The sequence below is a fragment of the Tursiops truncatus genome, chromosome 19 (genome assembly GCF_011762595.2).
Source record: "Tursiops truncatus isolate mTurTru1 chromosome 19, mTurTru1.mat.Y, whole genome shotgun sequence".
In the NCBI taxonomy this organism is placed as follows: Eukaryota; Metazoa; Chordata; class Mammalia; order Artiodactyla; family Delphinidae; genus Tursiops; species Tursiops truncatus.
In genome coordinates, this window is record NC_047052.1 from 56,102,132 (window position 1) to 56,130,012 (window position 27,881).

At 39.7% G+C, this 27,881-nt stretch overlaps 1 protein-coding gene and 1 pseudogene across 3 annotated transcripts; one reads left to right on the forward strand and one right to left on the reverse strand.

The window, feature by feature from the left end:
- On the forward strand, positions 1–26,901 carry ZNF582 (zinc finger protein 582). Of its 3 annotated transcripts, XM_073796288.1 has the most exons (6): positions 38–339; positions 1,646–1,734; positions 3,350–3,476; positions 3,728–3,823; positions 11,969–13,082; positions 23,551–26,901. In XM_073796288.1, the coding sequence occupies exons 2-6, from the start codon at positions 1,726–1,728 to the stop codon at positions 24,383–24,385; spliced, it is 2,181 nt and encodes a 726-aa protein (XP_073652389.1). In that variant the 5' UTR covers positions 38–339; positions 1,646–1,725; the 3' UTR covers positions 24,386–26,901. The 3 variants fall into 3 exon arrangements, with proteins under 3 accessions (XP_073652387.1, XP_073652389.1, XP_073652388.1); XM_073796286.1 differs by lacking the exon at positions 23,551–26,901 and having other exon boundaries at positions 1–115; positions 11,969–14,455; XM_073796287.1 differs by lacking the exons at positions 1,646–1,734; positions 23,551–26,901 and having other exon boundaries at positions 40–339; positions 11,969–14,455.
- Positions 10,516–11,404, reverse strand: LOC109548879 (solute carrier family 25 member 36 pseudogene; annotated as a pseudogene).
- Positions 26,902–27,881: the final 980 nt, after the last annotated feature.

The window sequence follows — 27,881 nt, forward strand, 5'->3', positions numbered from 1 at the left end:
CTTTGTGCGTCTGCGCTGTCTTCCGGCTCCCGAGTCCGCCGGTACGGAGGGGGAAGCGCACCTGGGGCTGCGCGGGGCGCGACCACGGGGGCAACTGGACCCGAGGAGGCGGCAGGTGAGGGGCTTCGGAGCTTGCCAAGCGCTCTGGAGTCCACGCAGGACTGAGCGCCGCGGCCGGGCGGGTCGCGGGCCTGGGAAGAACCCGAACGTCTCGCTTCATCGTCAGTCTGCGGCTTTCCCGGCTCTGGACTACACTTCCCATCGTCCCCCGCGGCGCGCGCCCTGCTTGCGCCTCCTGTCGGCGTCAGGGCTCATAGCCCGGGTCCATAGACCCCTTAGGTGGGTGTGTCTGTTGGGGGAGTCCCCACCTCCAGAAAATACTTACGGGTGTTTTGCATTTATTCTTACGCGTGCTTTTTAAAAGATCTGGGGCGAAGTCTTGTTTCATGAGATTGTCAACGAGTTGCAAGACCCCAGAAGATTTGGAACCACTAGTTTAGAAGGAGCAACTTGGAGACAATTTAGAGGATCTTGTTGAAAATTTGTCCAACCGTGGGGAAGTGGTTGAATAAATCACTAGCCACCGCTGTAATAGACTATTTATAGATAATACAAATAATGCTTAAAAAAAGTGGTCATAAGGAAAAAGTCCTACTACATGATATTAAGGAACACTTATCATTATTTCATTTACACATTACATTACTTAGAATTAAATATTTGTAACATGCCAGGCACTGTCCTAAGCTCTTTTATAAAATACTGCGGTTTTACTGATGAACTCAGGAAGTGGTTAAATGGCATCATTGTTAACACTTGGTTGTTTTCCATTCCAGTTTTGGGTGTTTTTTGGGGGGGGGGGGGCGGTGGTTAGCCTGTGTGTCAGTAGGTGGGTGGGTTTGACTTCTTTTGCTGAATGTTCTCTTGTTGTACAAAGTGTCCAGTTGTGAATATATTTGTCAGTTGATGTTGTTCCACATCATTTTTGATAGTTGCTTGGCATCCATCATACGGCTGTGCCAAAAATGATTCAACTACTTGCCTACTTGTGAACTGTTAGGTACTAATCTTTGGTTCTGTTTTTTCAGCAAATATTGTGCACACAGTTTTGCTCACTGTTGTATCTCTGTGCAGGGACACGTTTATGTGATGATAATGGAGTACGGGGCTTGCTCCATCTAATTTGCCCACTGCAAACATTTGTTGACTCAGGCAGGGTCCACGAAATTGTGTCTGCCAGGCCTTATGTATGGCTGTAAGGTTCTTTGTGAGTTAGGAAGTTAGGGTAAGAGCCAGGGAGACTTCCGAAGGTGTTACATTGTGGGAATGAGACAGTTAAATGCTTTGGTTCTGGGAATGTTTCATTGTGGGCTGGGCTGATGCAGATCAGGCAGGCTTTGCTCCCTGGCCTAAGGATGGCCTTCCTTGTCCTTGGGACACCATCCTTAGTCACTGGACCAGGTCTGAGCATCCCCACCTCAGATTTGCATCAGTAACAGGGTGGAGCTGGGTAAAGGCCACAGTTTGTCCCAGCTCCCTCTAATTTGGGGGGATGGGGAGTAAAGGAGGTGGGCATTTGTCACCGTGGCATTCTGGGAGCTGTGAAGCAAGCCTAGCCTCTCATGTTTGCTCTTTCCTCCCTCAGCTCTGCCATCTCAGGACTCTGCCCTTCCCTAAGAGAGAAACCAGGAGGAGGACCCATCAACCCATGAAATTTTGACAGTCATGTCCCTTGTGAGTTTTAAAATCATATAAGTATTTTCTTTCCTTATCCTGAAGCTTCCCACCTGGGTTCCATCCAAGACTCTGGTTCTCAGAGGTTCCCATTTTAGGGAATAAAAAGACCAGGCAGGGCTTCCCTGGTGGCACAGTGGTTAAGAATCCGCCTGCCAATGCAGGGGAACGGGTTCGAGCCCTGGTCTCCGGAAAGATCCCACATGCCGCGGAGCAGCTAAGCCCGTGCGCCACAACTACTGAGCCTGCACTCTAGAGCCCGCTAGCCACAATTACTGAGCCCATGTGCCACAACTACTGAAGGCCACGTACCTAGAGCCTGTGCTCCTCAACCAGAGAAGCCACTGCAATGAGAAGCCCTCGCACCACAATGAAGAGTAGCCCCCACTTGCCACAACTAGAGAAAGCCCGCACGCAGCAACGAAGACCCAACACAGCCAAAAATTTAACAAAAATAAAACTTAAAAAAAAAAGACCAGGCAGCTAGTACCCTCTCCCATAGCCCCATCCACTCTGATCAGTGCCCACACGGATTCATTCTATATAGCATTCCACATCTTCTGTTGGCTTGGTATTTTGCTGGGAGGCCAGAGGGAGAAGAAATCCATTTCCTTACACAAAAGGAGAGCATCTCTTATAGGAACTGAGGTTTGATGAAATGGTGATGGCTACTGATGAGGGATCGCACATAAAAACACAGGGAAGCTGGTATTGGTTGGTCTCAATTTCAGTGTGGGAGGTGACATCTCCTGTATTGGCAACTGGGTGTGTAACTGAAGTTTATCTGGGAATCTAGGAGAGATTAAGATGCCAGAATTAAGGTCCAGTTTGGAGTTGAACAGAGCACTGGAATCTTGGTTATTCTCCATCAGCTTCTTGAGTTTAAAAGCAAGCAAAGTGCAGAGCTGAGGACTGAAAGATAGATAGATGGATAGATGTTCAAAATCTGGGTAGTCATAGTTTTGGAACAGCCTTAAGAGATCTGACCTTGGAGACCTCTGCATCCAAAGGAAGAGAATGGTTGAGTCAGTTATTTCACTTGATAGAAAATTGTACAGCTAATAATCTTCACTGAAGATTTTTCTCATAAGGAAAAATGTTTGTGATAACGCTTTCACATAATCATGAGCCTACATCTTGAAGCAATTCTTGACTTAAATGAAAGTTCTGTTTTCTAAGATAGAAAATATTTTTTAATAAAATATTTTGGGGTAAGTCTACCAAAAATTGTTGGGTTTTGTTGTTGTTACTCCATAAATGTACAAATGATAGGTTTCACATTGAGAATTTATCATATATCAAGGACAGAGTAGGCAGTGTGCTTGATTATACTGTCACAACTGAGAAACTCCATTTGGCTGGATTTTAATTTTCATCCCAGAACTGAGTACAAGAGCTTTGGTTTGTAGTAAAAAGGGAAGTTCAAGAATATTTGAACATCTCTTTTACCTGTGCTCATCTTTTCCTGTCACCTGTTCACATCTAAGGCCTCCAGCCCCAGCCTTCTTTTTCACCAGAACACCCCGTTCTTGCAGAGACCTCCTCCATCTCCTCTCACCCCAGTGAAAAACATTTCCTTGAAATACACATGTAACATACCTGCCTGTTGTTCCAGGGTTCAGACTTGTTCAGGGATGTGGCCGTAGTCTTCTCCCAAGAAGAATGGGAACAGCTGGCGCCTGCTCAGAGGGATTTGTACAGAGATGTGATGTTGGAGATCTATAGCAACCTGGTCTCACTGGGTAAGGCAATGTGGTCAGTTTGGAGGTTACCCCTGGGCACATCTCTTCCTTCTTACCAATTTTGGGGTGTCTTTTGATTGGTTAAAGGGTAGCTCTATGGCCTGAAGCTACATCTTCCTCAGCCTTCAGGTGACTCACATATTCCCCTGGCCCGTCCTGCAACTGCCTCTCCTGCTCGATAACCAGGCCCTAGGTCTGAATTCTGGGGCCCCGCACCGTAACTGCATGGCATGTTTTCTTCTCACATCCAGGTTTTGCCATTTCCAAACCTGATGTGATCTCCTTCCTGGAACAAGGCAGAGAGCCCTGGATGGTGGAGAAAGTAGCGACAGGAGGCCAGTGCCCAGGTGAGTGAGGCATGTGTGGGGAGAGAGAACCCACTGCAGATAACTGTCTAGCTGGCTGGTGAGGAGGCAGTCCTTTTGAGTTAGAAAATTTTCCTTCCAAGTTGCCAAACTCAGAGGTCTGGTCTCAGTCATCATCTTCCTTAGCTTATCATCAGCATTTGACAAAAGTGGTTGTTCCTTCCTTCCTGAAACATTTATGTATATCTGGGTCATCACTACCTCTTGTTCTCACCTACCTCATTAACCATCCTCAACTTCCTTTGTTGGATCTTCTCATTTTCTGTAAAAGCTGGAGCACCCCAGGGCTCAGACTTGGGCCTCTTCTGTTTATTTCCATTCCCCAGGACCTTCTCCATGACCATGCTATACGTACCACTCACACCTGTGCTGTCTAATGTGGAGCCACTGGCCACATGTGGCCATCGAAATTTAAATTCATTACAATTAAATACTTTTGGGGTGGGGGGCATGGCGCGTGGCTTGTGGGATCTTAGTTCCTGGACCAGGGATCAAACCTGAGCCCCTGGCAGTGAAAGTATGGAGTCCTAAGTACTGGACCGCCAGGGAATTCCCTACAATTAAATACACTTTAAAATTCAGTACCTCAGTTGCACTTGCCACATTTCAAATGTTCCGTAGCAATTTTGTGGCTTGTGGCTACAGTATTGGACAATGCAGATACAGAATATTTCCATCACTGGAGAAAGTTCTTTTGGACAACACAAATTATTACCTTCACATTCAGCTTCTCCCTTAAAACTCCAGATACCTATATCCTACAGCCTTCTTATCAACTCCACTTGGATGTTCACCAGACACTTTGAGCTTAAGTCCAAAAGGGAGTCCTTGATCCTTCCTAACAAATATACTCTTCCCCCTTTCTTCTGCACTTCAGTAACAGGGGACTCTATTCTAATTGCTCAAGTCAAAAACTGCTGAAGCACCCTTGACTTTTCTGTCTCACACATGTATTCATTCTGTCAGGAAATCCTGTTCACTCTGCCTTGAAATATATCCAGAATTTAACCACTTCTTACCAACAAACAACACTGCTACCACCCATGTCCCCAGCGCCACTTGGACTACAGCAGTAGCCTCCTCCCCGTGCCTCTGCCTGCACTGTTGTCCACTACAGTGCATTCTCCACACAGCAGCCGGACCGTCTCAAAACTTCAGTGAAGGTGTATCACATTTCTGCTCAAAACCTGCCCACAGGGCTTCCCTGGTGGCACAGTGGTTGAGAGTCCGCCTGCTGATGCAGGGGACACGGGTTCATGCCCCGGTCTGGGAAGATCCCACATGCCGCGGAGCGGCTGGGCCCATGAGCCATGGCCGCTGAGCCTGCATGTCCGGAGCCTGTGCTCCGCAACAGGAGAGGCCACAACAGTGATAAGCCCGCGTACAAAAAAAAAAAAAAAAAAAAAAAAAAAAACCTGCCCACAACTTCCCATCATTCAAGAGGAAACCTAAAACCCATACCATGACCTAGAAGGCTCTGTGTCTGTACTGTAGCCATCAGCCACACATGCTGTTTCAATTTTAACTAAAATGAAACATAGAATTCCATTTCACAGTCGCCCTAGCCACAGTGCCAATGCTGAGTAGCCATGTGTAGCTAGTAGCTGCCGTACTGGAATAGAATAGAACATTTTCAGTATCACAGAAACTTGTGTTGAACTAAGTTGCTCTAGAAAATCTGCCCTGCAGCCTCCACTCTGATTTGATTTCCTACCACCCTCCATGCTGCTGACTCGGTTATAGCCACACAAGCCTCTTTGCTGTTACATTAACATAGAGGTTGGCAAATATCTTGTTTAAAGGTCCAGACAGTTAAGTGTTTCAGGCTTTGCCCGCTCTGTGGTCTCTGTCGCAAGTACTCAGCTCTGCCATGGGAGCACGAAAGCAGACAATACAAGTATATGCATCCTGGCTTTGAAACATCAAGCGTATTCCTGTTTCGAGGCTTCTTCCCTTGCTGTCCCTTCTGCCTGGGGTGCTCCTGTTCTGGATGGGGGATTTCTGAACCTCAGTGGTACTGACATTTTGAGTGGGATAATTCTTTGTTGGGGCCAGTGTGGAGGGGGTGTCATTCTATGCATTGCAGGATGTTTAGCAGCTTCTCTGGCCTCCCAAAAATGTCTCCAGACATTGCCAAGTGTCCCCTGGGGGGGCAAAATCTTCCCGAATTAGACCCAAAGTTGCAGTGTGACATGAGACCAAAATCATGTCCATAAACAGTTTCTGCAGCATTCAAGAGAATTTCAAATGGGAAGCTAAGAACTAAGCGTTACTGATGTGGTAGATTCATCCACGTTGAAGTGGTAGTTGGCCCGTTGGAGTGAGTGAGATCAGGGGTGGAGTGAACATGGGGAGAGAAGCTGTGTGCTTCCGTGTAACCTAACATATTCGTGGTTCCGAGAATTAGGACATGGGCATCTCTGGGAGGCCATTATTCTTCCTACCACACCTGAAATGTCACAGAACAGATTTTTTTGCTTTTGTCGTTTGAGTTTTGACAGCATGTGTTTGTTTGAGGTGCTCAATTTGTTTACTCCTTAGATATGTGGGTTTGTGTCATATTTAAAGAGAACTTCACCCTCTGAGGTTATGAGTCTCCTGTGATATTTTTCTAGCTTATTTATGATGAAATTTATGATCCATATGGAATTTTTCCCAGTGTAAGATGTGATTTCATGTTATTTTCCAGATTATTATCCACTTATTGAAACAGCATTTATCTCTTCACCACTAATGTATAAAGCCACCTTTGTCGTCTGCTTTATCACCTCTGTATTTGGATCTATTTTTGGACTTTCTGTTCTAGCTCATTAATCTCTCTAACCATGTGTCTATACCATTATGGTTTTAATTTATTAAGAGTTTAAATGTTTTAAATACCTGGTACAATTAGTACCTCTTCATTCTTATTTTTCAGAGTTTTCCTGGCTAGTCTCATTTACTTTTCTATCCAAACCCTAGAATCAGAATATTTGCTTTCAAAAAAAAAAAAATCATGCAATTTTTATTACTGCGATCACTGTAAATTTATAGATTAATTTAGGAGAAAACTGATTTTATTATGCGGAGTCTTCTATTGAAGAACACGACAGGTTTTTCCTTTCATTTATGTCCATCCCTGATTAAGGTTTTAACATTTTCTTCATATAGATCTTATATGTGTCTTATTACATTTATTCCTAGGTAGTTTATATTTATTGCTGTTACGGGCATAATCTATAATATAGACTAATATGGCATTCATCCATTTTATACTCCAACTGGTTATTTTTTTATATATGACAGAAGCCATTCACATCTTCAGATGAATTTTGTAGCTAACCCAACTTACTGAATTTTCTCATTGTTTATGACAGTTTTTTATGTAACTCTCTTGAGTTTTCCAAGTATTCAGTTATATCATCTGCAAATGGTGATAATGTTTTTACATTTTTATACCTTGCAGGTTGTTTTCTCTTGCCTGATTAGGATGCTGATTATGTAGTACCCGCAGAACACTGTTAAGTGGGGTTTTACGTACTAATCTTGTTCTTGACCTTAATAGGAATATTTTTAGTGTCTTTCATTAAGCATAATATCAGCCATAGGAATGAGATAGGGGTATTTTCTTAGGTTAAAGAAGATCCACCTTTTCATATTTTATTAAGTGTTTTTTTCTTTCCATCTATAAAATCTGCATTATATGAATAGGCTTCCTAATACTGAACTCCTGATACTGAATACTGAATCTAACATTCAAGTGTTGCATTTCTTGAGCCAGTTGTGGTCATTTATAGTTTTTATGGAAAATGTTTTAAAATTTTTTTAACTTATGGTAAAATATACATAACAAAATTCACCTTATTAAAGTGTATATATAGTTCATTGGCATTTAGTACATTCACCATTATCTAGTTTCAGAATATTTTTATCACCCTGTGATATTGTGATTTATAATAAGAAATATATATTTGTTCTTCATCCCTGTTTTTTGGCACACAAGTCTTAAAACCCTTGGAATCTCCAGAGTCATATGTGTCGTCTTATATGCTAATTAGATGACTGGTGGCTGGGGTCTCCTGGATAGCTTCAGGATGGGGGCTGGTTGAGAGGGAAACCAATTATGTGATTAAAGGGTTGGAACTGTCAGCTCCACCCCCAACCCCAGAAAAGGGGGTGCTGGAGGTTGAGTTAATCACTGATGGCCAATGACTTGATCAATCATGCCTACGTAGTGAGGTTTCCATAAAAGTCCCTGAAGTATGGGGTTCAGAGAGCTTCCAGTTTGCCAAACACATGGAGGTGCTGGGAGGGTGGTGTGCCCAGAGGTGGTATGGAAGCCTTTCCCCACATCTTGCCTGATGCATCTCTTCTGTCTGGCTAGTCGTAAGTTACATCCTTTGTAATAAACTGGTAATATAGTAAGTAAACTGTTTTCCTAAATTCTGCAAGCCATTCTAGCAAATGATTAAAACCCATGGAGGGGGTTGTGGGAACTTCCATTTATGGGGGGTGGGGCGCTGGTAGGGGCAGTCTTGTGAGACTGAGCCCTTAATCTGTGAGATCTGCAGCAAGATAGTGTCAGAATTGAATTTGTAGGTTGCCCAATCAGTATCTACCAGAGAGATGGAGGGCTGCTTGGTGTAAGCGAAAAACCCACACACATTTGGTGACCAGAAGTGTCAGAAGTGAAGTGTGGAGAGTAGAATGGTGTTGAGAAGTGTGTTTTTCCTAGATATACCCCAGAAGGAAACACATACCCATTAAGCAGTCATTCCTCATTCCCCCTCCCCCCCAGTGCTTGGCAACCACTAATCTGCTTTCTGTCTCTATGGATTTGCTTATTGTGGATATTTCGCATAAATCATACAATATGTGGCATTTTGTGTCTGGTTTCTTTCACTTAGTGTGATGTCCTTAAGGGTGACCCATAATGTAGCATGTGACAGGATTTCATTCCATTTTAAGGCTGTATGTATATGCCACAATTTTTTAAACCATTCATCTGTCAATGGACATTTGGGTTGCTTCTACATCTTGGCTATTGTGAATAAAGTTGCAGTGAACATGGGTGTGCAGATATCTCTTTCAGATTCCGCTTTCAATTCTTTTGGATATATACCCAAAAGTAGAATTTCTGGATCATATAATTCTGTTTTTAACTTTTTAAAGAGCCACTATACTATTTTCCATAGTGACGGCACCATTCTCCATTCCCACCAACAGTGCACAAGGGCTCCAATTTCTCCACACCCTATCAACACTTTTTTTTTTTTTTAATAGTGGCCATCCTAATGGCTGTGAGGCAGTATCTCATTATAGTTTTGATTTGCATTTCTCAAATGATTAGTGATTTTGAGCATCTTTTTGTACGCCTGTTGGCCATCTATATGTCTTCTTTGGAGAAATGTCTATTCAAGTCCTTTGCCCATTTTAAAATCAGGTTATTTGTGTTTTTTGTTGAGTTTTAGTTCTTTATATTGTCTATTAACCTCTTACCAGTAATATGGTTTGCAGATATTTTCTTCCATTCTGTAGGTTGCCTTTACACTGTGTTGATTTTTTTCCTTTGATGCACAGAAGTTTTTAAGTTTGATATAGTCCCATTTGTCTATTTTTGTTTTTGGTGCCTGTGCTTTTGTTACCATATCCAAGAAACCATTGCCAGATACAGTGTCATGAAGCCTTTCCCCTATGTTTTCTTCTAGTTTATAGTTTTAAGTCTTAGGTTTATAATCCATTTTGAGTTATTTTTTTAAATGTTGTATAAAGTAAGGGTCCTGCTTCTTTCTTTTGCATGTGAATATCCAATTTCCTCAGCCCCATTTGTTGAAGAGCCTGTCCTTTCCTCATTGTGTGGTCTTGGCATCCTTGTTGAAGATCATTTGACAATATGTATATGGGTTTACTTCTGCGCTCTCTATTCTGTTCCACTGGTCTTTATGTTTTCCTTTATGCCAGTACCACACTGTTTTGATTACTGTAGCTCTTTAATATGCTTTGAAATCAGGAAGTGAGAGAGGCCTCCAACTTTGTTCTTCCTTTTCAAGATTGTTTTGGCCATTTGGGATCCTTTGAGTTTCCATATGAGGAAACCAAAACATTTTAATGCTAAGTCTATACATAAGATTTTTAGACATTATTTCATTTGTTGTTAAAAACAGTAACTACTAATGCTAAATAATCAGCTTCTAAAAAAACTGCAGCAGATCCTATCAGGAAAATATAAAAATAATACAGAGGACCTCATTATTATGTTGCTATTTTGCAACTTTACATGAAGTAGAACAGAAGCCAGAAATTAGAAAATTAGTACTATCTTTGTATAGTTATAGCACAATATATGATTGGAGATGGCTTAATCCAGATGAGTGCAAAGTGCTCATGGAATAAACACTGTACTCTGACTGCCATAAATCAGCAAAACTCAACTGTGTCTGATGTCTGTGACAGAAAATATGGCATTTTGGAGAGAGGAGTGCTTTTAATGGCATGTCCTTAGAGGCAGCAGTTTTTTTCACATTGCCAAAAAGACCAAGTAATGTGTTATCACTTTAGTTCTTAAAGCCAGATTTCCATTAGGGCATAGTTACATTCCCAAACTAATTTTCTTCTGTCCACCAGGCTGGCTTTAATATTCCATGGTCCACTGCAATCTTTTGGTCCCTTCTTTATAGGATGGCAGCCAGATGTTGCTAACCATTGAGTAGATGGACCACCAGTTCATAGGTAGCCATTATAATGGATGTGTTTGGAATCTGTCTTAGCACAGTTGTTAGAGCACAATAAAGAGACCCGTAAAGAGAGCTTCCCTCTTCAACAACCAAACATGGTGTCTGAAAAAATACCTCTACTTTTTGCTCTTTTCACTCTTTTTGTTCTTACAACTTCACGTGGTGCAAATTTTTGAGGCGACAGCAGCATCATTCCCAGAAAATTGATACTTCTTTCACAGACTTTTCATCATCTTGCATTGTCAAAGTAATCTTTTATTCCAGTAGTTTTTGCTTAATAATTTCACAAAAAAACCAATAGTGGTCTCTGATATGCTACCACAGGAAGCAGACGTGCCCCTATAAAGTCCCCTTTGGCCTTCTGTCTGTAACTTATGAATACACTCAAAAGCACCCATTCACTTTTCCCCATAGTTCCTTGCACGAAGCTGAAACCAATTCTTTATTAACCAAATGGGACTGATTTCTGTGACTGCAGTAAAACGGACCACTGTACAGAAATCATGTACCAGGTAGAATCAAGATCAAATACACCATTCAGCCTTTCCTTGCAGTTTGAATAACCAGCAAAGAATATTGCTCTGGAAGAGGCCACCCCTATTAAATTTGGGCCTAATCTTCTAAACAAGGAACAAGGCCCTTCTTTTTCCAAGGACACTTTTAGGCAGTGGAAAAGTCCAGGAGAGACTGGTCCAGCTGACATTAGCTCTAGCCACGGTGCTCAGCTAAACTTCAGAGACAAAAAGCATTACAGCAGAAGGCCACAGCTGTGTTATTACACCTTCCAGTGGACATGTGAAAATAGCCCTCCTATAACACCACATCCCCTGTCAAGCAGATGCACCGTCATGTTCTTCTGGCCAGAGAAGTATCCAGTCACCCCTCTCCATCATTTAAAAAAATCTACTTTATTGAGGTATAATTTATATTAAATTAAATGCATGCATCTTAAGTACAATATTTTAATGGCTACTGACAAATGTATACACTTACATGACCACCGCCACAGACAAGATAGAGAACATATTTATCACCCTGAAAAGTTCCCTATGCTCTTTCCAACACAGTTGCTCATACCCCCCCAGCCCCTGGCAACAAATGATTTGCTTTCTGTTACTCATATGTGTCTTTTCTAGGGTTTCATAGAAACATTCATTTTTTAAAGCCATGGTTCAGTGGTGATTCTGATCCACACTAACATTTTAGAACTACTCTTATAATCTCTCTGATTACCTCATTCATCTTTATTTATGGTATTTCCTCTTTCTCTGTTCTACTCCATTTTCTAATTTCTTAGTCACATTCAAGAGCTTACAGATATTATCCTGAGTCTGAACTTTCCAGTTTTTACTATAGAAGTTACTTTTTCTGGAAAAGGAAAAAACAAATACATACTTGTTTTGTTCTTTTTCAGTATTGGAGTCCAGGTATGATACTAAGGTATTATCTCCAAAGCAGCACAGTTATGAAGTACAGTCACCCCGGTGGCAGATAATGGAAAGCCTTACAAGTTATGGTTTTGAGTGCTCAAGTTTCCAAGATGATTGGGAATGCAGAAGTCAGTTTGACAGGCAAGAGGGAAATCCAGATGGACATTTGAGTCAAATGATAATCGATAATGAAGAAATGTCCACTTTTGACCAGCAAGCATCCCTTACTTTTTATCAGAAAATTCATATTGGAGAAAAACCCTATGGATATAATGAATGTAGAAAAGACTTCTGGCAAGAGGACTTCCTTATTAATCATCAAGGGATTCATACTAATGAGAAACCCTACAAATGTAAGGAATGTGGGAAAGCCTTTAAATATGGCTCACGACTAATTCAACACGAGAATATTCATTCTGGCAAGAAACCATATGAATGTAAGGAATGTGGAAAGGCCTTCAATTCTGGTTCAAATTTCATACAACATCAGCGAGTTCATACTGGTGAGAAACCTTATGAATGTAAGGATTGTGCAAAGGCCTTTAGTCGAAGCTCACAGTTGATTGAACATCAACGAATTCATACTGGTGAGAAACCCTATCAGTGTAAGGAATGTGGCAAGGCCTTCAATCGGATCTCACATCTTAAAGTACATTATAGAATTCATACTGGTGAAAAACCCTATGCATGCAAGGAATGTGGGAAGACCTTTAGTCATCGTTCTCAGTTGATTCAACACCACACTATTCACACTGGCAAGAAACTCTATGAATGTAAAGAATGTGGGAAGGCCTTTAATCAAGGCTCAACTCTTATTCGACATCAGAGAATTCATACTGGTGAAAAACCCTATGAATGTAAGGCATGTGGGAAGGCCTTTAGGGTGAACTCACAACTTAAGCAACATCAGAGAATTCACACAGGAGAGAAACCCTACCAATGTAAGGTATGTGGTAGGGCTTTCAAACGGGTCTCACATCTTACTGTACATTATAGAATTCATACGGGTGAGAAACCATATGAATGTAAGGAATGTGGGAAAGCCTTCAGCCATTGCTCACAACTGATTCAACATCAGGTAATTCATACTGAGGAAAAGCCCTATGAATATAAGGAATGTGGGAGGACTTTAAATCATGACTCAACTACCATTCAACATCAGAGAATGCATAATAGAGAAACACAAGTGAATTTAATAAATGTAGAAAAACCTTCCATCAGCACTTATCCCTTATTAATCATCAGAGAATTTATGTTAGCAAGCAACCATATGAATGGAAATAATGGGAAGAGTCCACTAGCTTAGGCTAATCACAACTTACTCTTTTTATCTTGGAGAAAGACATGAAGAATGTAATGCAAGTGAGAATTCCTTTATTGTTGTCCTTTAGACAACAATAGTTTAGTTTAGTCCTTCCTTTAGAGTTGTCCTTTATCCTGAGTAATAAAATTCATATTGAAGAAAAATTATACGGATGCAAATTTTTTAGACCATGATTGTCAAAGACGAAAAGGTTGGAAAAAATTTTGTCTCTAACACACACCAGAATCACACTTTCTCACCACAGTGTAATAATTTTAACAATAGCCAAGTGTGAATTTTATTGGAAATTAAAAAGAAAAAAAAAAAAAAACAGCCGAATTACTCTTGGGTTAACAAGAAACTAAGGAATGCAGTTACCATCAGTGGTAATGAACAGAATGACAATGAGAGTTTTTACATGTCAAGAAATGTGTGATGTGGCTGAAGTTACTCAGAGGAAATTTTATGGCCTTTAAGTATATGCAAAACATGAAAACCTGAAAGATAGTACTCAAATATACTAAATGTACTATTTAAGAAGCCAGAAAAGAGAATACCAAACACCCTGATGATGAATAAATGAACAGAAAACAAAAACAGAAAATGATGAAATAGAAAGTGGTTATCCTACAATAATCTCATTTTTTATTTCTTTCTGATCCAAGAGTAAACTAAATTTAGGAGACTGTTTCTTAGTTTCCAGGTTGTTGTAGATTATCTTTTATAATATCACAGACAGAAGGGGTTGGTTGCCTACCTAGCAGCCATACCCAATTCCCATTCCTATTGGCAACATCTGTGTCTTGTCTTAGAAGCTGCAGATGTCACATGCTAATTTTCAGCCCACTTTGCAGCTCAAGATGGCCCAGATGTTCCAGTGTATGGCCAGTATGTTCTAGGGATCTACAGGGCCTTCTGGGAACGATCTTCCTCATTCAGAAGAGACAGATACATTAGGAAGACTCCCTCCTCTTTCATTTCTTGCTTTTAAACATTTTCCTCTGAGAACTTGATGCCTGGAGCTGCTGCAGCCATCTTGGAACCAAGAGCAGAAAAGAAAGGACCTCAAAGAAGCTGACCCAGCACCCTAACACTGAGCTATGAGGCCAATTTGGAACTGTCTCTTAGATGCCTTGTTATCTAAGAAAAATAAACCTTTATTGCTGAAGTTACTTTTAGTTGGACATTTTGTAAACTTGAGCTGAAAACATCCTAAGTGATGTAACTTCAAATTTTATTTTATTATGATTGGTAAATGTGGCCTGAAAGTATCTACTTTTTTGTATTTAGCATTTTTCTTTGTGGCTAAGTACAGGATTGATTTTTGTATATGTTCCATAACATTGAAAAATAATGTATATTCTTTTTTGGATACTAGATTCTATTTAAGCAGTAGATTATAATGATAAAATTCTCCACATTCTTATATAATTTGGTATACTGGATCAGAATTTCCTAAAATTGAATTTTTTAACCACAATCTTGAATATCCAAAGATTTTTTACTTTATGTTGTTTGACCTATAAAGACATATAACTTAACCCCTATTTAAGAATCATACTTTTATCACTAAACAATATCCTACTCTGCTAAGTGTAGGGGTCAACAAACCAAATCTGGCCTGCTGCCTGTTTTATAAATAAAGTTTTATTGGAACACAGTCATGTTCATTTATTTACATATTGTCTACAACAGTAGAGCTGAGTGGTTGCAACAAGGACTATGGCCACAATGCCTATTTATTTCCTATCTGGCCCTCTAGATAAGAAGTTTGCCAACCTTGGCCTAGTATAATCCTTTTGGTATTTTATTTCCATACTGTGTAACACTAATAATAATGATTTATCCTTGTTTACTTGGTATGTTTTTGCCCATCCATTTATTTTCAACCTCTGTCGTTTTAGTTATTTCTTATAAAAAAAATATAGCTAATTTTTTAATAACTCAAAGTACAAATTTCTTTTTCTGTAGGGAAATTCACTTTTTTTTTTTTTTTCCGGTACGTGGGCCTCTCACTGTTGTGGCCTCTCCCGTTGCGGAGCACAGGCTCTGGACACGCAGGCTCAGCGGCCATGGCTCACGGGCCCAGCCACTCCGCGGCATGCAGGATCTTCCCAGACCAGGGCGCGAACCTGTGTCTCCTGCATCAGCAGGCAGACTCTCAACCACTGCGCCACCAGGGAAGCCCCACATTTTTATTTAGTGTAATAACTCCACCTTATTCCTTTCATTTTACTTTGTACTATTTATGTTTTCTTGGTCTTTTCCTTTCCTTATGTTCCTTTTCTCTTGCTAAATTGGAACTTCCCACTGTGCTTAGGGTAGTGGTTATCTCCCCATTCTTAATCATTATTGGGCAGAATGAGAGCACTATTATACTTTCTAACCCATCGTTAGTTTTCTTTGTTACTGTCCTCTGAGAAGAGACCATCCTTGCTTTCTCTTTCCCTTCCTTCACAGCCTGTTCTTTAACATTTCCTCCGTTTTGCTAACCTAATGAAAACTCATAGTTTTACTAGTTTTACTCTTATTTACAGTAAGTCCCCTACATACGAACGAGTTCTGTTCCAAGAGCATGTTCGTAAATCCAATTTGTTCATAAGTCCAACAAAGTTAGCCTAGGTACCCAACTAACACAATCGGCTATATAGTACCTACTGTAATAGGTTTATAATACTTTGCACACAAATAATACAAAAAAAACAAACACAAAAATAAAACAGTTTTAATCTTCCAGTTCAGTACCTTGAAAAGTATTGTAGTACAACAGCTGGCCCTTCTTACCAGTTTCATCACTGCTGCTTTTACGCTTCCAGACATCCTGGGCTTAAAATAAAGATACTGTGCTACTGTACTCTACACAGTACTGCATAGTAAAGTACACAAAAGCACAACTACTTGGAGAGGATGCATACACATGACAATGTACGCCAGACACGTGAACTAACGTGATTGGATATGCAAATGCATGTTTGCATCTTTGAAAGTTTGCAACTTGAAGGTTCGTATGTAGGGGACTCACTGTATTCGATGCTTATATTACTTACTGCCAGACCCATTCATGATTTCCATTTAAACTTAAATATAGTATTCAGAGTAACATTCATTGCTGGCCACTGTTTTTTTAACTGTTTTCCCCTGTCTTGAGTTTACAGATTTATTTCAAATGCAATTTGGTTAGACTATTTTATTGAGTATTTATGTTTATCTCAATAAATGTTACATAGTTGGTATTCTCTGAATCCTTATATGTCCAAAAGAGTTTCTTGGACCTTCACAAGTTATATTTTTGGTTAGTGGAATGTTCTTGGATTACAGTTTTTTTCTCAGTAATCCAGAGATGTCACTTCACTGAATTCTGGCTTCTGATCTTCTAGAAGAGGAACCCAATGCTAGTCTGTTTATTTTAGCTTATGGGGATGTATTCATTTCCTGTTGCTGCTGTAACAAATTATCAAAACCTCGCATCTTAAAAAAACACACATTTATTGTCTGGAGGTCAGAGTCTGAAACAGGTCTCAGTGAGCCAAAATCAAGGTCTTGACAGGGCTGTGTTCTCTTCTAGAGGCTCTATGGGAGAATCTATTTCCTAGCCTTTTCAGCTTCTGGAGGCTACCCACCACCTTCCTTGGTGTGGCCCGTTTCCACCTTCAAAGCCAGCAGTAGCCAGCTGAGTCTTTCACACATTGCGTCATTCTGACACTGATTCTTCTGCCTCCTCCTTTCTTTTCACCTTTAAGGACCCTTGTGATTATATTGGGCTCATCTGGACAACCCAGGATACTCTTGTCCTAAGGTCAGCTGATTAACAACCTTAATTTTATTTGCAACTTAATTCCCTCTTGCCATGTAAAAACATACCCACAGGTTCCTGGGATTAGGACATAGACATCTTTGGAGGGCCATAATTCTGCCTACCATAGTAACTGCTTCCATCCCAGCATTTGGCAAGAGTTTCTTTCTATCCTTAGAATTCGGGAACTTAGCAGGATATGTTTAAATATCTCATGTCTTTTTTTTAGCCCAAGATAATTTTCTTCTAAATATTGTTTATTACTTCTCAATTGTTCTATTTTATTTCTGCTTAAAAATGTTTAATATTTTGAATAAGCAGTATATCCTCATGATTCAAAAACTTGAAGATGTAAAAGGGATGCAGTAACAACTAAAGTGTGAGATTCAACCTCTTTATGCTAACATCACTTTTAATATCAGTAATTGTAATTCCTCAAAACAACCTTGTAGTCAGGTTTTCTTTGTAGGAGAAAAAATAAGACAGATGTAGAAAAGTGACTTGCTGAAAACCACAAACTACAAGTGACTTGTAGAATGTGAGTGGTTGAGTTGGTATTTACAGTCAGATCTCTGTGACTCTAAAATTTCCTTCCATGAAATACAAGGCCTACAGGGAAATGTTCCTCTATTTATTCCAGCCCCATATGGGTGGAATCAAGGTGGTAAACTCTTTAGAGAAAGCAATATCAGAGATAGCAGACATTTGCTTCATGACATCACAGAAGCCATGAGGCCAGATGAAAACAAAACTATATTAAGGGATAGAAACTCTGAGTTCTGGGTCTGACTCAGGGAGAAACTGCTGCCTTGGGCAAGCTTCGAGACCTTCTGAGGGAAAGCGTCCTTCCTCAGAGAGTGGGCAGACCAGGCCATGCATATTGTAGATGAGCGCTTCAGGATGGGTAACGCTAATTCTGCAGTCCAAGGCTTCCTGAATTTCTGCAGGTACATTCCAATCAGCAAAAGGAAATGACTAACTGTGGTGTTTGGGGCAGAGCCAAGACAGGCCGTACCATACTACTGATAAGAAATTGTTTTGAACAAACCCATCTTCATGTTTTAACATTTTAGGCTGATTTTGAATTTTTCTCTATAATAATTTTGAGTTTATTTAATGTAAAAGTCATGTTTTTATCATGTTTTATGTTGTTTGCGCTTTGCTGCAGAACTTCAGGGTAATAAGAAATTTGGAGTTATTACCCTATTTGTAAAGGGGGAAAGCAAACCTGGAAGCAGTTATCACAATCCCACAGGCAACCTAACAGAAACCCACATTCATGGTATCTTAAACCTACACAGTTTCTGAACAACTCCGGTCACACTGATAGACTGAAGGAAGGTTGAGAGTCACACCAACTTTTCACACATAACCAAGGCCACACATTCTAAGACCTGCGGTCACACACAAAGACACGTCACATACAAAGCCCTCCACGTCGCAGAATCCCATCCGCCACCCACGCAGAGGCAGGTGTATCCACTCACCTGCCTCTCCCCACCCTCAGTCACTGGCACCGTCTTGGGCCAAACCTCTCACGTCACAGACCCACAGCCTCCCCTTTGTCACAAACAGGCTGCCCCACAGCTCATACCCGGAGAAGTACGCAGGACAGGTCATGGCCCACAGGCACAACTCACGGAGAAAGATTCGGTTCTGGGCGGTCATACGAGGCCAAGGTTGAGGAGATGGAAGACCGCGCTCCAGCTTGACCAGAGCGACGCGCCGAACTACACTCCCAAAAGCCAACTGCGGCCGGGGCCCAATCACGGTCCGGGTTTGTCTTCCCAGCATTCTTCGGGCGACCGGCCCTCCCGCTCTGGACTACATTTCCCAGAAGGCACTGCGTTGGGGCCGCTCTCGGATGCCTCCTTGTTGTCCAACTGAGGGGCCCAAGCTCCCTGGAGTTTATAAGCGGGTTCGTCCGCGGAGCCTTCGCGCGTTTTAATTCCGGGCGATTGTTTCCACGTTAGGGCGGGTCGACGTTCGGCTCCGCCCGGAGCCGGGTCCGAGCTCTTTATGGGTGGCGGGGAAGGTATTTTGGGGATTCGGGGGTGGTGATGGGATGACCAAGTTCTGGCTATCCTGCCTCTGGACTACGTTTCTCAGAGACCATGGTGGCAGGGAATGTGTCCAGCCACAAATGGATCCCAGCGTCTTTTCCTTAAAGATACTTAATCTGGGATTCGTAGACCCCACAAACCACTTAAGGTTTTGTGCAGTTTTGCTTTTTTTTTTTTTTTTTTTTTTGCGTTTTCTCTTAGGAATAGGACTATAGTTGTATGGATTCCCAAAGTTATCTGAGCCTTCCTCAGTATATTGTCAAAAAATACCAGAGCCGGACAGAATCGAAAGCTTCTCAAGGCAAACTTTATTCAGGAATTATTGCCATAGGGCGAGACACCTTTGTCCATAACTGGGCTCCATTCCAAATACAAGAACAAGTGGGGATTTATAGTGAAGGGGGGCGGTGTCACTGGATATACGGTTACTAAAAAAGAACCATCAAGGGTAAGAGGGAGTATCTGGCTAAAAGGACTTAATAGGATTCTTGCTGAGGGCTGGCGAGAGTGATGAGATGTTAAGGATGGGGACGGGTGGTGGTGTTCTTGATAAACTGACCTAGGGGAATTCTTCCTAAAACTGGACTAAATGGGTGAAGGACAGAGCCCAAGACTGGGGCCTAGAGGAGCCTGACTAGAGTTAGTTCAGGGAGAGAGACAGAGAGAGTGTGTGTGTGTTTAGAGAAAGAAAGATAGAGACTGACTGACTGATATCCATTGATAAATATATCTGATACATGTCGATATAGATATCACTCTATATATACAGATGGTCCCCAACTTACGATAGTTCAGTTTAGGATTCTTTCACTTAGCAATGGCGTGAAAGCGATAATGCATTCAGTAGAAACTCTACTTTGAATTTTTAATTTTGACCCTTTCCTGGGCTAGTGCTATGCTCTGTGATGCTCTCATGATGCTGGGCAGCAGCAAGTTGCAGCTCCCAGGCAGCCAGGAGGTTATAAGGGTAAACCATGGATACACTTACAACCAGTCTATTTTTCACTTTCAGTACAGTGGTCAATAAGTTACCTGAGATGTTCAACACTTTATTATAAAATAGGCTTTGTGTTAGACGATTTTGCCCAACTGTAGGCTCATATAAGTGGTCTGAGCACGTTTAAGGTAGGCGAGCCTAAGCTATGATGTTCAGTAGGTGTATTAATTGCATTTTCGATTTAGAATATTTTCAACTTACCATGCGGTTATCAGGCCGTAACCCCATAGTAAATTGAGGAAGATCTGTAGCTATAGATGTGTGTATATATACATACAGGTTTATATATACATATATATATATATATTTGCTAATCACTATGTAGCAAGCACTATAATATAGTAAGCACATAAGTCAATCCTCACAACAACACTTTGAGGTACATAATGTCACCTATCCCATTTAAAGATTAGAGAACTGAGGCATGGAGAAGTTAAGGATACTGGTGCAGCTGCCCTTCCAACCCCAGCAGTCTCACCCTGTTTAGACTCAATATATGTATACCACCTCTCAGAAATTTGGAACCACTAGTCTAGAAGCAGATTCTGGGAAAGACCTTAAGGTCTTATCTAAAAGGAGTGCCCTACAATCAAGAATGACTGGGCAAGTAATAGACTTACATGTGAATCTCATGTCCATTCATGTGGTGGATTACTCTACTGTTAATAAAAATTATGTTTGAAGAATTTTTCAGAACAAGGGAAAATGTCTGTGGTAATGTTAAACATTCACAATGATGTACGTGTTCTCAAAAAATAATTGTATTTAAATTGCACTGTCAGAAAGAAATTTGCCGATTACATTCAAATACTTTTTTAAATGAGTAAATCCATGGGTGTTAGGTAAGTTATTTAACTAGTATTGGACTCAATACATTAAAGCTATCTGAGAAAAATTTTTTATAGTGCCCTCTTTCCCTTTCCGAGGCAAATTTGCCCCTCCCCTTAGGGTCATGTGGTCACTTAGCTCTCGAAGTCTAAAAATGTTGGTTTTTCTTATCAGGATAACCACAAAGATGTGGCCATCAACTCCACTTAAGCAGAGTGTGTGTGGGTGGCTAATTCCCTCCCTCTCCTCCCACACATAGCCACCCAGAGGGATGTGTACAAACTGGAGAACGACAGGAGTCTCAGCTGTTGGTTAAGACCGTCCTCTCATAATTCACTATCACCTGAGCATCATGATTCCTCCATCTTGACCCTCCAGGGAAGTGCTAAAGTGTTTGACTGCATTTTGGAAGCAACAGTTTGAGATTTGTAAAGCTGGAAATAGGTCTGAGTTACTTCTGAAACTTCACCTTCCTGATTTTTCAAGGCATTCTCTTTACTTTGCTGTATCCATGTCCCCTCAAGGGATGGGCATTTGGATAGCAATAGCATGACCAGGTCCCACTCACTTTCCTACATGGAAAGTTTAGCAATTCTAAGCCAAGTGTGATCGATTGTTGGAACAAGGGAATAGCTGTTGGTGGTGAAGAGACAGCAGCCTAGTAGCTGAGTGAGGAAGGGGTAAGCCATTGTAGGGAAAAACAAACAAACAAACCTCACCTGTTTGGCTTTCAAAGGTTTTCCTTCTAAACTCTTTTCTCAAAGGTTTACAGAGAAAATGAGGCTCCTTTCACATGCGATCTTAAACTGACTTTACTTTTGTCTTAGGGCACAAGCTAAGCTGCAAACTTAGCTTGACTCCAAAATATGGTGGCTCAACATAAGAATTTATTTCCTAGACACTGAGTGCCAGCACCTTGAGCTCATTCTTCCCAGCTTCCAGAACTGTGAGAAAAAATTTTCTGTTGTTTATAACTTACCCAGTCTGTGGTATTTTGTTACAGCAGCCCAAATGGACTAAGACACCTGACATGGGTTTGGGCAAAAAAGACACACACACACACACACACACACGATCACCTGAACTAAAGTTAGGATTGGTACTCAGGGCAAACCAGCTTCAGTATTCTTTGTGCTGGTAGCTCAAATTTCCTTAGATTTTTGCCTGGTAATTCTGGGCTGTTTTTTTCAGATCTTTGATAAAGATTTTTTGGTGTAAGTTTTATTTTTTAAATGTGTTTTTATTGGAAGGGTTGCTCTGGCTTATCTTCTCCTGAAATCCTGTTTTTTTTTTTCCTAATTTCTTAAGATCAGTATTAAGACTGTGTATGTGTGTGTCTTTTTTAAATTAGAAGGTATTTAAAGATATAAAATATGGGAAATGGGTGCTTAAAAACTGTTAGAAGGGTAACAGGAGCTGGCTCTCCAGAAATGCCTTCCAGAATGTGGCAACACTGAATCTTTGGAAGATGTGCTACCTCAGCCACAGCCAAGATGTAGAGACACAGGAGCTGCCACTAGGACCACCACCTGCAAGTGCACACTGCCTTAGCTATGATCTGGGATCAGAAAGTAAGGTGATGAAGCCACCACCACTGCTGCTACATGTACTTTGAAACTGGAGTGAAGAGGCCAGCAACAACATTTTGATAGCCAAAGCAGCAGAAAATGTTGCTTCTATCATCTGAATTTCACACAAGTGTGCCTAAAGGGTGGAAACTTAGTTCCCTTCAGAGTCCTCAGTGCCAGGAGCTGGAAAATTACTTTCCCAGCCTAAGTAGAGGAAGGCCAACTAGGAGGTGGGAATGGATACTGAATGCCAGTTGACAAAATTAACTACAGTCACTGTACTTTCAATTGCTAGAATTTCTATTTAGTTCTTTGTCAGTGTCCTTTGCTTGGTTTGTTTTCCTTTCAGCAGTTAAGATTTTTGTTTCTTCCTTGATCTCTTGATGCATTTTAAACCATACTTATGTTCTCTCTCAATATATGCTGCTGTCTTGTTCTTGCTCCTGGTTTGGGCTTGTGCACTTCTCCTTGGCCAAGGGCACCCAACCTCATCCTGCGTGCTGCCCTGATGAGGTTGTGTCTGGTCCTTGCAGCCAGGGGGGCAGCTCTTCCAGGTCAGAGCCCACCTAGTATCCCATCAATGTTTCAAGCATGCATTGCTGATTGGCTGGATCCTTCCAGCTAAAGCAGGAACTCTGGGGATTTTGGAGAACAGGAACTGCATAGTCACATTTGGGAGCTGTATGGAACACTTACTTTTTTCATAAGCATTATTTTCAGTTTAAAACTATTTCTACTAAAGAAGCTCTAACTGACACCAGGGACTAAAGCATCTCTGCTTTTTCATTATTTTTCAGATCAGGTATCCCAATGGGAGAAAATGGAAAAATTTATAAACAAAGATCCTGAGAACCCCAGTTTCCAAGATGACTGGGAATGTGAAGGCACATTTGAAACATATCACAGAAATGAGGATGGAAGTTCCAGTCAAGTCATAATCACTCATGAAGAAATACCTGCTTTGACACAGCAAACATCCCATAACCTGCTTCATAACATTGCACCTGGAAGTAGACCCTATGTGTGTAATGAATGTAGAAAAGGCTTTTGGCAGAAGAAATGTCTTCTTAGTCATCAGAAAATTCATGCTGGTGAGAAATCTTATGAATGTCAGCAATGTGGGAAGGCTTTCCATCGCCGTTCCTATCTTCCTCAACATCAGAGAACTCATAGTGGGGAAAGACCCTATGAATGTACAGAATGTGGAAAGGCCTTTGGTTCTGTCTCACTCTTTACCAGACATCAGAGAATTCATACTGGTGAGAAACCCTATGAATGTAAGGATTGTGGAAAAACCTTTGTTCGGCTCTCACAACTTAACGTACATCACAGAACTCATACTGGTGAAAAACCCTATCAATGTACTGAATGTGGAAAAGCTTTCAGTTACTTATCACTGATTATTAAACATCAGAGAATTCATACTGGAGAAAAGCCCTATGTCTGTAAGGAATGTGGAAAGGCCTTTAGAGGTATCACCCAACTTAATGAACATCAAAGAACCCATACTGGTGAGAAGCCATATAAATGTAATGAATGTGGAAAGGCCTTTGGCCATCGTTCATATCTTCCTCAACATCAGAGGATCCATACTGGTAAGAAACCTTACAAATGTAAGGTTTGTGGGAAAGCCTTTAGGCAGGGCTCACAGCTTAACCACCACCAAAGAATTCATACTGGTGAGAAACCCTATAAATGTAATGAATGTGGGAAGGCATTTAGGCAGGGCTCACAGCTTAAACAACACCAGATAATTCACACCGGTGAGAAGCCTTATGAATGCAAGGAATGTGGGAAAGCCTTTAGTCAGTGCTCACAACTTACTCGACATAAGAAAATTCATTCCTAATGTATGTAAGAAATGTGGGAAGGCCTTCGGGCACTCTCCTCTTCCTCAACTTTAAGGAATTCATGCTATGGAAAATCCCCATAAATAAGTGAAGCAAAGACTTCACTGGTCTCATCCCTCAAGGAACATCAGGTAATTATGTACAACCTTGTGAAATGTGGAAACGCTTTTTGGTTCAACTCATGTTACATTCATCAGCAGATTCATCACCATCACATTCAACATTAAAGATCATATTAATATGATAATGTAGCAAAGCTTCCCAACACTATCTATCAATCATTAGTAATTGGAAAATTCATGCTGGCTAGCAACCATTAAAGTAGAGAAATTTTGGAAACCCTTTAGTTTAAGCTAATTCTAACTTACATAAAGAAAGCAAAAGAGAAAGTAATCCTGTGAATGTCAGGTATGTGGGAAGTTCTTTAGCCATAAGTCTCTTATGGCTAAAGAAAATTCATATTTGAAGAATATAAGTTAAAAAAAATCCCCATTCATCATTTACTGTGCATCAGAAAATACACAGTGAATAAAACACCACACATTTAAAAACAACAGTTAAACATTTAACTATCAAGTTGAGGAAGGTGTGGAGAAGTTTGTAACCAATCATATAGGGCTATAGCTCAGGTAAAAATGTAATAAGTTAGACATTAACAAAATATTTATGTTACATACTACCTAATATTTTCTCCTTCAGTGAAACAATGAGAGCAAGATGAAGTGAATGAGCAGTATAAAACAAAACCCGTGGGATGTGACCATATCTATACTCAAAGTTACTACTTTAAATGCATTTATAGATAAGAAAACTACAAACAATGTAAATAATAAGCAAACCAGAGACCTCGAGAAGGTAGAAAATGAACATAACTCACCAAAAGACAGAATTAAGAAAAAAAATTAATTGAAATTTAAACAGAGAAGTAGGTTTTATTAACCTTGAAGCCTTTTCTTTAAAAAGAAAATATAAGCACTTATAAATTTCGTAAAAGTATGCTACAGTATTGTTAAAAACGAGGATGTAAACAAGCAAACAAAAAAAAAGAGGATGTAATAACACACATAAAGAGTATTCAAAAATAAGGTTGAATGCTTTACATTTTTGATACCAATAAATTTCAAATTTATATATACTTCACTTCCTATAAAGAAAAACCTAAGTTTTCCAGAGTTGACTGAATATTAGAAAAGGACAGATTTTATAGGGAATTCACTTAAGTGGTTTTTTTTTAAACTGTAGTATCATCAGTTGTTAAGAGCAAAGATTTACCAAACTATAAGTGTATAGAAAATATCTATGATACAAATTTCCAAGTTTGAAAACATGCAGATTTCATCAGTTCCTTTTCTGAATCTTGCATAATTTCAATAATATAAACAGAAACCAAGATTTGCAGATGTCCTCAACCTCCCAATTACAAAAAAAATGTTGAGTACCTATGAGAGCCAGGTACTTTTCTACATGTTAATTGTGAATTTAAATTTAAAAAGTCATAAGAACTAGCATATTAATATCTTAGTTTTTTCTCTTTAAAATGGAAATATTTTAAACCAGTAATATATTCATTAGTATTTTTTAAACTAGAAGATTACTTTTCAGGAATTTAGAAGAACGTATCTATTTCCAAGTTTGATTATCCTTCCACAGTTTACACAGATTAACTAAAAGGAAAAGATTTAAAAATTACTTGATCCTTGCGTTGAAGAATGGTATGATGACCTAGGTAGAATCAGAATGTGATACTTAATTATTAACCACAAAAATAAGAACAACTTAGAATCACCTGGACATATGCATTTTCTTTAGAAAATGTGGAATGTCTTCTTTTATTCAGCCTTCTTTAAAATGGAAATTTAAAAAAATGAGTAGAAAGCTACATTTCTCAATTTTTACATAACTTATACAAATGTTTGTAAAGGCTGTCCTTGGAAGAGAATTGAAGAAAACTTTAGCTAAGCAAGTTTAACCTATGTCTCAAGAAGACCAGTTCTAACTATGTCTTCCTCTATATCCAAATGAAAACATTACTTTTGAGGTTTCCTTCAGTCAAGTATAAAAAGGAAGATTTCATAATATCAGTGTTTTGCTTTATTTTTAAAGTTTGTATTTAAGCATCTCTGAAATCTTTAAGCATGAATCTTGAAAGAACTGCTTGCAGTCCTAAAATGTATTATTTTGTTTTTGTTTTGTAGGAAATAATGTTAATAGTCCTTGAAATATATGCTTCTTAAATTCCTCTGTTACATCGTGAACGACATCAATATAATTTTTCTTCTTTTTGCTTTAGTCTTCCAACCATATATATTCTGTGAAAATTTCTAAACAGAGAGAAAGCAATATTCTCTATTTCCAACTTTTGTTAGGTTTTAGGATAACTGACAAGATCAGAATGAAGTCATTACAGCAATCAGTTATTACTGTTTCAGTTATTCTTGATTTGTGGCAACTGTTCTTCACTATACCAACAGAATGTTTAAGTGGCTATAATAAAATCAGTCAATTGCATATATAATCTTGTATAATTATGTGAAATACTTCTAATACACTGACATTATTCCTTCCAAGTATATTTTTATATTAACATATACCTTGACATGCCTACAAACAATATCCTTTCCAACATTTATTCCGTATCATAATGTTGGTATGTGGACATTCCTTTTATTTTATGTATGCTAATATGCGTGGTGGTATCTCACTGTGGTTTTAATCTGCATTTCCCTAATGACTAACATTGAACCTGTTTTCATGTACTTATTTGCCATCAGTTAATCTTTAATGAAATATCTGTTCAAATCTGTGGCCCATTTAAAGTTGATTTGTTTGCTTTCTTTTGAGCTTTGAGTGCTCTTTATATATTCCAGATCAAATCCCTTTTCATATTTGTGAAATGCAAATTTTTTCTAGGCTGTTATCTTCTCATCTTAGGAGTATGTTCTGAGGAGTAGAAATTCTTAATTTTTGATGAGGTCATTATTTATCATTTTTATCTTTTATGAATTGTGTTTTTGGTGTCATATCAAAAGAAACCTTTGCCTAACCTAAAGCTACAAATATTTTCTCCTAAAAGTTTTGTAGTTTTAGGTTTTACATTTAGCTCTATCATATTTTTGAGTCAATTTTTGTATACGCTGCAAGAGATGGATCAAAGTTGGTTGTTTTTTTTTTTTTTTTTTTTTTTTTTGCATATAGACATCCAGTTGTTCCAGCATCAATTGATAAAACACTTTCCATTCTCCACTGGATTGCCTTTGCTTCTTTTTCAAAAAAAAATCAATTGACCATATATGTACAGGTTTATTTCTGGACTCTAGTTTGTTCCATTAACCTTTTTCTGTCTTTATACCCAATACTCTCTTGATGACTGTAGCTTTATGAGTCCTGAAGTCAGGTAATGTAAGCCCTCCAACTTTACTCTTTTTCAAAATTGCTTTGGGACTTCCCTGGTGGTGCAGTGGTTAAGAATCCTCCTGCCAGGCTTCCCTGGTGGCG

Bases quoted from the DNA above. Each gene is read 5' to 3' on its own strand.
- ZNF582 (XM_073796288.1), top strand. The intron at 3,477-3,727 runs GTAAGGCAATGT...TCTCACATCCAG, and splicing joins TAGCAACCTGGTCTCACTGG to GTTTTGCCATTTCCAAACCT. The intron at 3,824-11,968 runs GTGAGTGAGGCA...GTTCTTTTTCAG, and splicing joins GACAGGAGGCCAGTGCCCAG to TATTGGAGTCCAGGTATGAT.